Source organism: Nerophis lumbriciformis, linkage group LG01 (genome assembly GCF_033978685.3).
Source record: "Nerophis lumbriciformis linkage group LG01, RoL_Nlum_v2.1, whole genome shotgun sequence".
Lineage (NCBI taxonomy): Eukaryota > Metazoa > Chordata > Actinopteri > Syngnathiformes > Syngnathidae > Nerophis > Nerophis lumbriciformis.
The window spans coordinates 31,684,123-31,697,894 of record NC_084548.2 but is presented as its reverse complement, the minus strand read 5'-3'; the positions used below and the strand labels follow the sequence as shown (position 1 = coordinate 31,697,894).

Below are 13,772 nucleotides of genomic sequence, written 5' to 3'. Positions count from 1 at the left end.
TTTAAGTTAAGTTAAGCTGATCTTAACCGGTAAGAGTTTTGTCATGGGATTTTCAACAACACTAGCAAATTCTTCATTTAATTAAAGGGTGCCTATGATCATTCTCATATTTTTTTACTTATAAATGTTAGTACAATGTTGGATACTTATGGTAAACAATGCCAAAGCGTCAAATCATAAGTTTCATACATTTGATCGTTCTTGCGCACTGTACGTGATTCCTGTGAATAATGTGTTTTACTATATTTTCTTAACAGTGGTCACAGTATGGTGGACGTACTTATTTGGACATTTAGAATAAACTATCCGCAAGAGGGGGAGGCACACATTTTCAAAAGATACATTCTGACACTTTGGAGTGGGCAGTTTGTCGGGTTTCTATTGTAATTTAAAGGGAACACCTACACAGACAGCTTGCAGACATACACATAAAGTAGGTGACTGTGGAGCAAAATGTACACAAGATTTGCACCAAAGCATATCCAATACAAATGATTTAGACCACAAGAAAGTGTGTTAAATATAGATTTAACACTTTAAATAACCTTTATAAAATGTGTGTTTACTTGCTAAAACAACATTTTCAGTTCCATAATAACAATAACAATGTGTACAATACAACAACATTATTAATAACATTAATAATAACATTATCAAAGTATCAGATCAGGACTCTGATCACATCAAATGCCAAAGAAATTGGATCGGTATTGGATACCAAAAATGCTGATCGGTCGACTCGAAACATGACATCATCTTCAGTTAGTATTTTGTATCTAATTATTCTAAATTAGCCCCATTTCACTCATTTTATTCCATACCTAAACATGAAATGTTTGCCACCAATAGCCATGTATGCAGCAGTGCAGGTTGATATACAGTACATCTCAAATAAGCCACTTTAGTTTGCATCTATCCCTATTTAATAGACCGCTTTTTTCATGATTGGTCAAATTTTGGAGACCTCCAGAGTCTGTCCTTGTAATTTTATAAGCAGGCTTGGCCTGCAACAAAAGACTGTACAAAAGCAGAAATATGTGTAAGAACTCATGTGTAGGCTGCTTTGTGTTCATGCTGATGACTTTACCATACAGTATGGGTCCTCTTTCTAAGTTTATGATTGTTGGCCTGACTTAATACAAACATTTGACACTGTAAGATTATATTGTGTACAAGAAAGAAAATGTGGAAAAGCTGTTTTAGGCAAGGATGAAGGAATGTGTGTGTGTGTGTGTGTGTGTGTGTGTGTGTGTGTGTGTGTGTGTGTGTGTGTGTGTGTGTGTGTGTGTGTGTGTGTGTGTGTGTGTGTGTGTGTGTGTGTACATACAAAGAAGCAGTCCTAATAATACAAGTACAAAAGGGCAATGTCAGTCCTGGATACACATGGATTACAACTGTCACCTGAAAAAGCTATTATCTCACATTTTTAAATCTGCTGTTCATACAAAGGTTTTTCAGCGACATTTGTGTAAAAAGGCTATTGATTTGCTTTAATATTCTGTGTAACTTGTCAGGTTAGATTTGGATACAATTCCGCACACAACACCATAAAAGCCTTGCACACAAATTAGGCATTGCCATTTGTGCGTGTTTATGCATTAATTTGGCTAAAAGTGTTTCCTCACAAAAGAGAGCTGAATCGATCAGTAACATCAATACAGTGTGTGGACTTCATAGTTTAACAAAAGCAAATGTTTAGAAAGTGATCAATTTGCAAGAAAAATAAAACTGAAAATGTCTTGTTTGTACAAAACATCAGATGTTTTTGTTTAAGATGTTTTCAAAATGATTTACATCAAGAATTCCTTCTGAGGCCAGTACTTCCAATGATTATACACTTTTTCCGAGGCCAATTTAAAGCATTAGAGTGACACCATATGATAAAAACATTATTGAAACCCCTGTCTAGACACTCCTCATCATGGCCAAGGTCCTAGTTCTGTCCTTCCCATTATTCCCTTAGTGGCAAACATGTATATCCGTGTGTGTGTATGTATGTATGTATGTGTGTGTACTTGTGTGTGCGTATGTCTGCGCGTGTGTTTGTGTGTTGCGTGTCATCAATTATTGCCCTTATCTGACGGTTTTGGGTTAAACAATGTCATTATTAAAGCCGTCCCAGAGAAGCTCTGCGCCTCCCTACAGTGTCACCATTATAGACAATAAATCAACTGCCTGAGGTGTGTGTCTATGTATATCACATACTGTATGGTACATTTGTGCACGTGTACATCTGGCCCCAGCAGCTATGTCCTCAGACACACATGAACGCAACATTACAGTGGAGCCTGTGCATGTTTCAAATGTTACCATCTTCGACAGAGGACACAACTAAAGGCTTCATCATGTTACAGCATGAAGGAATCGCGCCTCCACTTCCAAACTCTACGGTAAAGCTTGACCTGTACCTTCAAAAGAATCTGACCTCGCATCAACAGCAACACGGTCTGCAGTGCTGTAATTATTTTAGATTGTTTTGTTTATCCCTCATTCCTGCAAAAGGGCCATTTTTAAAATGATAATTGTACAACAAAATAGTTTCGAATTGATTAATTCCAGCTGCAGCAACAATCTTAGTTACAATTGTTCACTACTATGACATAAAAATATAAATAGCTAGTCAACAAGAGTTGTGGTTGCTCATACTAAGGAATACACTGCCCCTTAGCGTTGCGAAAAATGATTGATTCTTCGATCACGATTGGGACGCAGAACATTCGGAATATCGATTATTTATTATTGTAGTATGTTAAAGAAATACAGCTGGTTCTAAAATGTAGAGAAGAATAAGTGCATTGTACACCTTTAAACACCGTGTTAAAGTAGAGAGAAAACAGTTAAGAACAGAAAATTAGCAAATAGATTTATAAGTCAGGAGAGAGAATACTATTTACACAATGACATTACTGTAATGTGCACACCCTAGATTTAAAAGGGTAGATACAAACCACCTCTTTCAGTACGTGCTGTGGCAAACGGCGGCTGAAGGGCAAAATGCTGGGCATTCCATGATTTTAGAAGGCTCAAAAACCATAACAACAAGGATGCCTGCTCACCACGTCACTGTTGGATCCACTATGGACTGGACTCTCACAATATTATGTCAGACCCACTCGACATCCATTGCATTCGGTCTCCCCTAGGGGGGGGGTTACCCACATATGCGGTCCTCTCCAAGGTTTCTCATAGTCATTCACATCGACGTCCCACTGGGGTGAGTTTTTCCTTGCCCTTATGTGGGCTCTGTACCGAGGATGTCGTTGTGGCTTGTGCAGCCCTTTGACATATTTGTGATTTAGGGCTATATAAATAAACATTGATTGATTGATTGACCACACAATCCTTACCAGTAGACACATTTGTATGCCAATGACAATTCCTTCACTTGCAATTTTTACCACAGAGCTACGTCACGTGCTGTGTTAGTTGAATGTCTTACTCATTGTTTTTGTATAAAAAGCAAAATATGCATAGTAAAAAATTTTAACAATAATATGAAAATGAACAAGGTGTACATAAAAAAATTATGTCAACTGAGTTCCGAGTTTATTTATATTAAAAGGAACCTATGATGATTTGAATCTATATTTAAAACAATTAAAAAGATAATATTTACTTTTGTAAACCGTTTTGAGTCTGTCTGCAAATAGTTTGATTCTGGAGGGGTTGACAGATTCCACCACGCCTAACCTCTCCAAAATGATTATAATTTATCTTTTGAAAATGTACACTGTTTAAATATATATATATTCAAGTCCATCCCATCCATCCATTTTCTACCGCTTGTTCCCTTTGGGGTCACGGGGGCGCTGGAGCCTATCTCAGCTGCACTCGGGCGGAAGGCGGGGTACACCCTGGACAAGTCGCCACCTCATCGCAGGACCAACACAGATAGACAGACAACATTCACACACTAGGGCTAATTTAGTGTTGCCAATCAACCTATCCCCAGGTGCATGTCTTTGGAGGTGGGAGGAAGCCGGAGTACCCGGAGGGAACCCACGCAGTCACGGGGAGAACATGCAAACTCCACACAGAAAGACCCCGAGCCCGGGATTGAACCCAAGACTACTCAGGACCTTCGTATTGTGAGGCAGATGCACTAACCCCTCTTCCACTGTGCTGCCCATATATTCAAGTCGTCACTGCTATTTTCTTTACAGACACGGTCGAAAGAAAACTTCATAAACATATGTCGAGTCGCCCGGTCACATCATTAGGTACACCTGCACAGTCTCCGATAGATTCAGACTGCAGAAAAAAGGCTGTTTTAGCAGCATTATTGTTGCTGCATGTTGCACGTAGATGTTATTAAGCACATACCACAATTATACTTTGTTTGTGTTTCCTTAAAGCCTGAAGCAGAGGAGGAGGAACTCCCGCGCTCTGGTGGCGAGCTCAACTTAATGTTGAAATAAGTACGTCCAGCCTGATGACATCACAATGTAGCCAGACTGCAAAACCCCATGTACAGTGTGCAAGCTCATGCCAAAAAGCATGAACCTTATGAATTGAGGCTTTGGCATTGGTTAACATGAGTATCCAACATTGTAACAGTATATCCATTCATCCATCCATTTTCTACCGCTTGTCCCTTATGGGGTCGCGGGGGGTGCTGGAGCCTATCCCAGCTGCACATGGGCGGAAGGTGGTGTACACTCTGGACAAGTCGCCACCTCATCGCAGGGCCAACACAGATAGACAGACACCATTTACACTCACATTCACACACTAGGGACAATTTAATGTTGCCAATCAACCTATCCCCAGGTGCATGTCTTTGGAGGTGGGAGAAAGCCGGAGTACCCGGAGGAAACCCACACAGTCACGGGCAGAACATGCAAACTCCATACAGAAAGATCCCGAGGGTAACAGTATACAGTACATAAGTCAAAAAAGACTAAATGCATCATAGGTTTTCTTTAAATGTTTATTTTTCAAACAAGGTGCTTCACATAAATCCATATCTGCAGGCTAACACAAAAAGTAGACTTTGGATGTGTTGTGAATTGATGTAAATGATGTGAATAAAGATTACTTTGTCATTTGTTTTGTTTGTGTGTCCGCTAACCGTTTGAAAATACTATTTTCAATATATAATGTTTGTTTTGTATGCAATTGTCTATATTGTTATTCAGATAATTATTTAAAAAAATAAAATCTTGGTAGCAGTGACATTCGGGCGTAAGGCGGGGTACACCGTGGACAAGTCACCACCTCATTGCAGGGCCAACACAGATAGACAGACAACATTCACACATAACTGCCAAAAAAGAAGTTCACAGGAAGTGACATACTTCTTGTGCATGCGTGGACTGAATGTTTTCTTCCGGTACTGATCGTGCAGTGACAGGCACGTTGCTTAGCAGGCTGCTACAGTGCTCACATATTTGTCAGTCTTCTACATATACTGTACTATATATCTATGCTGTGCGGGATCACATCCGAAAACCAAAAATGGTGCAAAGCGCTACCGCATAATAGTTAAAGATACATAAATAATCGATTTATAATTAAATCGTAGCCACTTAGCTGTAATCCAATCATGAGGTGCCCAAATATTCTCACCCCTACTGCTACTAGAATTTTGGCAGAGAATTGCAAGTCACAGGTTCAGCCCCCGCTGAAGAGCTTTAACAGGATCAAGATGCTGTCAGAAGGTCAGATGTAGTGACCACACTGGAGCATAATGAAGTCTTGAGTCTGAATGAAATTTTGTGAAAAGGGTAAGTAATTCCATTTAAAGTAAAACCTTCAAACTAGTTTAAATAGTAGAATCCATTTGGTGGTGCCATGGCTTATAATAAGGATATTTGAACAGAGCTTATATAAAAACTACACAGAACATTAAACAACTCAACATACTGTACGTGTCTGACTGAGCCACCTGTGCTACGGACAAAACAAGATGATTTCAGGTTGCCACACCAAGACAAAGTCAGTGTTTTCACATTCACATACTACACAAACAGTACAGTTCTTTTTGGAGGTGGGAATCTTTGGGCACCTCACGATTCAATTACTAATAGCATTCAGGAGCTACTTTTCGATTTAAAATCCATTATTGATGTACCTTTAATTTATATATATTGATGCAGTTTTAAATTTTTTTGTTTCACTAAATAAGCATTAATCACTTGCAACTTTTAAAAAAAGGGTACATTTGTAATAAAAAAAAAACAGTTGGATAAATTCCCATTAAATTTATTAAATTATGGAAATGTGTGCAAAACTGGAAACATAAGTGCCCTAGAGTAAAGGAGCAGGTTGGATCTCTCTGTGAGGTGGCTCGCTATGATCAGCCAAATTTTAGAACTGTCTGCAATACTTTATTTACAGTAAACAATATTTAATTTTTGACGTTTACTAATTAATTTTACATTCGTCTATGTTGGAATTGCGATGCATCTAAAAATCGATTATTTCCCTGCTTTAGTTATTTTTATAGCAAATAATTAAAACACATTGGGCTATCTCTGTTCCTGGTTACTGTGTGTGTGTTCAGACTTTGGTGCACATTAAAACATTCACCTATTTTAAGTTTTGTTAGTGTTCACAATGTAGAGTACATTTATTGACCTTCCCTGTTGCGTTCTCTCTCTCCCTAAGTTCAGTATCTGAAGACATAGGCAATGAAGGCATGCCACAAATCTCTCTTTCCAGCTTTCTCAATGAGCTTCACTTTTTGATGTTTTATCCCTCTCTCTATTCTTGCATATAAACGAGTCATCCAAAAGGTCAGTTGCCTCCCTTTACCCATCTTTCCTTCCATCTTCCATCTTGGCAGGTTTTCCAGATCATCTTTTCTAATCGCATGCTCTGACTAACTTCCTAATTCTTATCTCTTTTGCCTATTAGATACATTAAGAAAATAGAGCTCAAGAAAACCACAAGAAAAACATTTAAACATTTTCTTTGCTGTTGCTTTAGAATAAAATACTGATAAAAGCAACTGATAAGCCTTTAAGTGCACTTGAATTTTTTATTTTATAAATCTAAGAAGCTTTAAGTTGACTTATACAGAGGATTTTAAAAAGGAGCCCCCCTCCACATGGGCACTAACCAAATTTTGTGTCGATCATGTCTCCTTAAATATTTGAGATTTCTCTTGTTCAGCCAAACAAAGTAACAATGTTCTCCTTTGCCCTGAGGGAAGCTGAAACTACAGCCGAAAACGTCAGCCTGTGGTAAATAGAGTTATTATTAATAACGCTACATTTAATTTAATACATTACAATTGCATCTCCCTGAGATCATTTTGCTCATGAGAAACCACAAGTTGTGGTGATTGTTCTGACACCCTCTGCTGGACTGATGACTTCACTACCACATGGAGTGCAAACTTCGAGGCATACCTATCATCTACACCAGTGTTTTTCAACCTTTTTTGAGCCAAGGCATTTTTTGCGTTGAAAAAATCTGGAGGCACACCACCAGCAGAAATCATTAAAAAACGAAATTGTTGGATATGAATTTAAACCAAAACCAAGCATGCATCAATATAGCTGTTGTCTCAAAGTAGGTATACTGTCACCACTTGTCACATCACACCCTGACTTATTTAGACTTTTTTGCTGTTTTCCTGTGTGTAGTGTTTTAGTTCTTGTCTTGCACTCCTACTTTGGTGGCTTTTTCTCTTTTTTTGGTATTTTCCTGTAGCAGTTTCATGTCTTCCTTTGAGCGATATTTCCCGCATCTACCTTGTTTTAGCAATCAAGAATATTTCAGTTGTTTTTATCCTTCTTTGTGGGGACATTGTTGATTGTCATGTCATGTTCGGATGTACATTGTGGACGCCGTCTTTGCTCCACAGTAAGTCTTTGCTGTCGTCCAGCATTCTGTTTTTGTTTACTTTGTAGCCAGTTCAGTTTTAGTTTTTTCCTGCATACCCTTCCCTAAACTTCAATGCCTTTTCTTAGGGGCACTCACCTTTTTGTTTATTTTTGGTTTAAGCATTAGACACCTTTTTACCTGCACACTGCCTCCCGCTGTTTACGACATCTACAAGGTAATTAGCTACCGGCTGCCACCTACTGTTATGGAAGAGTATTACACGGTTACTCTGCCGAGCTCTAGACAGCATCGACACTCAACAACAACACATCATTTGCAGACTATATTTACTGGTTTGCAAAAAATATCTTTAACCCAAATAGGTGAAATTAGATAGTCTCCCATGGCACACCAGACTGTATCTCACGGCACACTAGTGTGCCATGGCACAGTGGTTGAAAAACACTGATCTACACAATGACATTAAAACACAATGATGCTGCGTTCTACACCAAAGTTCCGCAGTAAACATCAACTCGACAAAAAGATTCATGATTTACACCCAAATGAAGCCTATTGGTCTCACAATCCACAGTACTGTAAACACTGTTGCACACAAGAGAGCGAGTCGAGACGGTTGTACAACAGCCAGGATTCTCCCAGCTAAGGAGAATGAGAAATATACTATGCAGCTGCCGACGACACAGGCCAGTCACAAAAGAACTATTGTATGCCCACAGCTAAACAATACAGCTTAGCTGAGCAATGAGAGGAAAAAAAGCACAGTGATCAATAGAGAATTGCAATTAGCCCACATTGGCAGGAGCAGTGCCAGATTAGACACAGGATGTCGATTCCATTTCCTGCACTATCGGGCCTGAAAACTTGCAGGGCTGGTTGTGTAATTGGAGCAACACATACAGCACGTTAAGACGTCGCGGTGTGATGGTGACAATGTATACTGTTAAACCAATCAAGGTGGTGAGGCGGAAAATGTGAGGCAATCCGTGCAGTTCGGTTTTGTTTTATATGGCGGCATGACCGCATATAATGACCATGTGACTGAATTTGATCCTACCAAAGTATTGCATTGCTTTTCCAGATGTGCCCCAATAATCATAAAAAAAAAAACAGGACGAGTTTTGAACACAGCGGTTCTTCTCGCTGATGTGATTGCAGAGCTGGAGCTGTCTTACAATCATCTTATTACTCAGTTAAAAAAAATTTTAATAAATAAATAAAACGCCATTTAAAAGCACCCCTTACCTTTAAGCACATCTTGGCCTTGCAGTACATTCCTCGGAATCAAGACAGAGTAGAAGCTTTGGGAGAAGCCAGGTCGACAGGGACCTTTGGAAAGACGCTCACCATTATTCCCCTGGAAAGACGAGTATGCAGTGTAAGGCACTGATATTTTTGAATGTGTTTATTTATGTTGTTTTTTTTCTTGTCCAGAGATTTCTGGTCTCAGAAAATATCCTGAGAAGAAATATGTTCTACATAGTCTCTAATCAGGTTTGACCAATAAATATGCAGGTGAGCAAATGATATAGAGCAGGGGTGTCAAACGTATGGCCCGAGGGCCGGCTCAGACTCGCGAACAGGTTTTATCCGGCCCGCGGGATGAATTTGCTTAGTATAAAAATGTACCGGAAATTTTTGAATGAAAGAAACAACTGTTCTAAATGTGTCCACTGGATGTCGCAATAGCAATTATTTGTATCTTTGTAGATGATGCCACATATGTACAAAATAAACCACATGTTAGTACATCAGGTGAGGAAAATTATCAAACTACATAAATAACATACTGTAATTTGATTTTGATATAATTGTTGTATCTTGATAGATTGAAAATTAACACCAATGACTGATGAACATTATCCCATACTTTATTCAGAAAATATAAATAACACAAAGTATATATACTATTAACCGCAACAGGTAATTGTAAAAAAAAATAATTAAAAAACAACAACATTATGATTTGTACAATTTCAGAATGCGCTTGTTTTATTTTTAAACAAAGAAGATAATCTGAAGTTGTCTTTATTTTTAAGTTATCGTGCTGTAATTTTACCAGTCCGGCCCACTTGGGAGTACATTTTTCTCCATGTGGCCCCGATCTAAAATGAGTTTGACACCCCTGATATAGAGGCTTGCACACATGTTCTAACTCTAATATAAAAATTTAAAAAAACTGCACTTTTGTATAAACACTTTAAACACTGAATGCAGCCTGCATGCATAACAATAATCTATAGTGCAGCGGTCACCATCGTGGTGCCCGCGAGTACCAGGTAGCCCGTAAGGACCAGATGAGTAGTCCGCTGGTCTGTTCTAAAAATAGCTCAAATAGCAGCACATACCAGTGAGCTGCCTCTATTTTTTTTAAATTGTATTTATTTACTAGCAAGCTGGTCTCGCTTTGCTCGACATTTTTAATTCTAAGAGAGACAAAACTCAAATAGAATTTGAAAATCCAAGAAAATATTTTAAAGACTTGGTCTTCGCTAACTGACAAAGAAACAGATAACAGATTTGGTGTCCAGTTCAAAGTGTGACATGATTTAGTTAAACATTTGAGAGTTGACTTTTGTATTATACATGAGTTATTATTTGTACAAACATTGTGCAAAGTAATTCATGATTTGTTAAAAAATGTCAGTGGCTAGCTAGTTCAAACGGGATATTGTGATTTCACAAGACTGTCTTAGAAGTGATCATTTGAAAATGTTCAATTTGAAAAATGTGCACTTAGAGAAAATATAAAAATAAAGTGTTGCATATTGATATGTATCTGTTTCTATATATATTTATTGTGAGAAATCATTAAGATGATCAGTGTTTCCACAAAGATAAATATAATTAATTATTAATAATAACATAGAGTTAAAGGTAAATTGAGCAAATTGGCTATTTCTGGCAATTTATTTAAGTGTGTATCAAACTCGTAGCCCTTGCGATGAGGTGGCGACTTGTCCAGGGTGTACCCTGCCTTCCGCCCGATTGTAGCTGAGATAGGCTCCAGCGCCCCCCGCGACCCCAAAGGGAATAAGCGGTAGAAAATGGATGGATGGAAACTGGTAGCCCTTCGCATTAATCAGTACCCAAGAAGTAGCTCTTGGTTTCAAAAAGGTTGGTGACCCCTGCTATAGTGGCTCAGAGAACTAGGGGGTCATTAATGTGTGTGTGTGTGTGTGTGTGTGTGTGTGTGTGTGTGTGTGTGTGTGTGTGTGTGTGTGTGTGTGTGTGTGTGTGTGTGTGTGTGTGTGTGTGTGTGTGTGTGTGTGCTTGTACTTTTACTCTTCTTGAGACATCAACTAGGAAAAATACCTTCCATATGAGGACCGGTGAACAAGTAAGGACCAAAATCATGGTCCTGATACGGAAACCATTGCATCTAATAGAGAGCCAAATACAAGAGTCCGTGAACATTGCTCCAAAGTCAGGATTTTTTGTTGATTTCATGTGCATACAAAAGTAAACATTGACAGGTGTAAAGGCAGCAGTATATGATTAAACAAGACGGCAGGTGAACAGCTGACTTTTGTCATAATTTTGCCAAGTAAAATTCCGATGATTATTATTATAATATTGCCAAAATGTTAAAGTTTTCTCATAAAATTGTGACTTTTGTCGAGTAAAATTACGACTATTTTCATAAAATTGCCAACAATCTATAGAAGCTTTTCTTGTAAAATTCCAACTTTTATCATAATATTGCACAAATGTTTAGTTTTTCTCGTAAAACGTTGGCTTGCGTTGAGTAAAATGACGACTTTTATTATAATACCGCCAAAATTTGCAGTTTTACTTGTGAAATTGTGACCTTTTCACAATGTTTTTTTTTTTATATTTAATTTTAATGTAGTAAATACAAATCTTTATATATCTAGAAAGGGGGTGGGGGGGTCCTAAAGAGGAAGGCATTTTTCAGAGGTCTCAAGAAGGTAACAAATACAAGATTGTGTGTGTGTGTGTGTGTGTGTGTGTGTGTGTGTGTGTGTGTGTGTGTGTGTGTGTGTGTGTGTGTGTGTGTGTGTGTGTGTGTGTGTGCTTGTACTTTTACTCTTCTTGAGACATCAACTAGGAAAAATACCTTCCATATGAGGACCGGTGAACAAGTAAGGACCAAAATCATGGTCCTGATACGGAAAACCATTGCATCTAATAGAGAGCCAAATACAAGAGTCCGTGAACATTGCTCCAAAGTCAGGATTTTTTGTTGATTTAATGTGCATACAAAAGTAAACATTGACAGGTGTAAAGGCAGCCGTGTATGATTAAACAAGACGGCAGGTGAACAGCTGACTTTTGTCATAATTTTGCCAAGTAAAATTCCGATGATTATTATTATAATATTGCCAAAATGTTAAAGTTTTCTTATAAAATTGTGACTTTTGTCGAGTAAAATTACGACTCTTTTCATAAAATTGCCAACAATATAAGCTTTTCTTGTAAAATTCCAACTTTTATCATAATATTGCACAAATGTTTAGTTTTTCTCGTAAAACGTTGGCTCGCGTTGAGTAAAATGACGACTTGTATTATAATACCGCCAAAATTTGCAGTTTTTCTTGTGAAATTGTGACCTTTTCACAACGTTTTTTTTTAATATTTAATTTTAATGTAGTAAATACAAATCTTTATATATCTAGAAAGGGGGGGTCCTAAAGAGGAAGGCATTTTTCAGAGGTCTCAAGAAGGTAACAAATACAAGATTGTGTGTGTGTGTGTGTGTGTGCGCGTGTGCGTGAATGCGCGCGCGCGCTGTCGTGCGTAAATGACAATACACACTTAATTACATACAGCGCTTAATTCTCAGCGTTTGCAAATTAAACGACCTAACCCAAGTCTTCCGGGCCTCTGAAGTCCGCAGTCACATTTCGGCGTCAATGCTGGCTTAAGAGAGTAAAAATGTAGGAGCGCGTATGTCCTTTTTTTTTTTTTTAAAGTTTGCAAACAAAGGCTGACATACCGGCAGCCTTGGAAATAAAACATGAGAAATATGTTAACTTGCTGCGCTGTTTAGACAACATTTCACCAACACGACTGTGTAAAATACTAATAAAGTGTGTTACTGCAGGTCCACAGAAATTCTGAACAGATGAAAAATGTGTTTATTGAACTAAAATGAGAGGTAATTATTGTATTGTTGCAGACCGGTGGTGAGAAGACCATGGTTCCGTTCATATATTGTCCCTAAAATCCGTCATTAGATTAGATTAGGATTTGTGTGAGAATTGAGAAATCTGTGGTGTCAATACACTCGCGGGCACCGGACCGACCGAGCGACAACGCGAAGGCGAGACTTTCTCCCATGAACCCGCTTCTGACAACATGAAACGGCGCCATGTGACACGCAACCCTCCCCTGCTCCTCCACAAACTAAACGCCAGGTTAAAGAATGACCACAAATCTCACCCGCAGTGTGTCAAGAAGAAGGGCTGCTGTCAGGACCAGAGCCAGGTCGGTCCTCATCGCGGCGGCGGGCTTATAGGAGCGACAGCCACGGCAGCCTGGGCGAGGGACCGCAAATAGAAAAGAGAGAGCTCGAAATCTTTTTCCCGCTTAAAAAAAAAAAATGTATGTGAAATCTTCTCCTTTCCTCTGCTGGGTCAGACTCTTCCGTCTGTAGCGCTCAGCTGCTCCTAAGTTTACGCGACTCTGTGATGTGCAGGTGAGCGCTCCACTCCGCACCAAGGCGCAGTCACCGTCAGCCTACTCGCCTAACTCACAGCCCCCACTCCCACCCACACTCTCACACACACACACACACTCCCACCCACACACACACACACACACACAGACATCACCCCTCTTTATGCACTCATACACTGAGTGGAACGCCACCAGCCACGCTGCCCTTGCATCGCATTTTTTTTTTTTTGCATCCATCTCCACATTTTCCATCAAAACTTCTGCAGAGTTTTGGTTCGCAACTGAGTAAAACCCCGAATATGCTTCACATTAAGGCAAATGGAGCATAGCAGTGA

General features: G+C 39.0%; 1 protein-coding gene across 1 annotated transcript in view; it reads right to left on the bottom strand.

Moving 5' to 3' along the window:
- LOC133618808 (cadherin-4-like) overlaps positions 1 to 13,488 on the bottom strand; it is a 628,483-nt gene extending 614,995 nt beyond the window's left edge. Inside the window, exons 1-2 of the mRNA XM_061979541.2 lie at positions 13,201 to 13,488; positions 9,040 to 9,151 (exon numbers count right to left, since the gene is read on the bottom strand). Coding sequence (XP_061835525.2) covers positions 9,040 to 9,151; positions 13,201 to 13,257 — 169 coding nt within the window. The 5' untranslated portion in view covers positions 13,258 to 13,488. The remainder of the gene's footprint in view (positions 1 to 9,039; positions 9,152 to 13,200) is intronic.
- Positions 13,489 to 13,772: the final 284 nt, after the last annotated feature.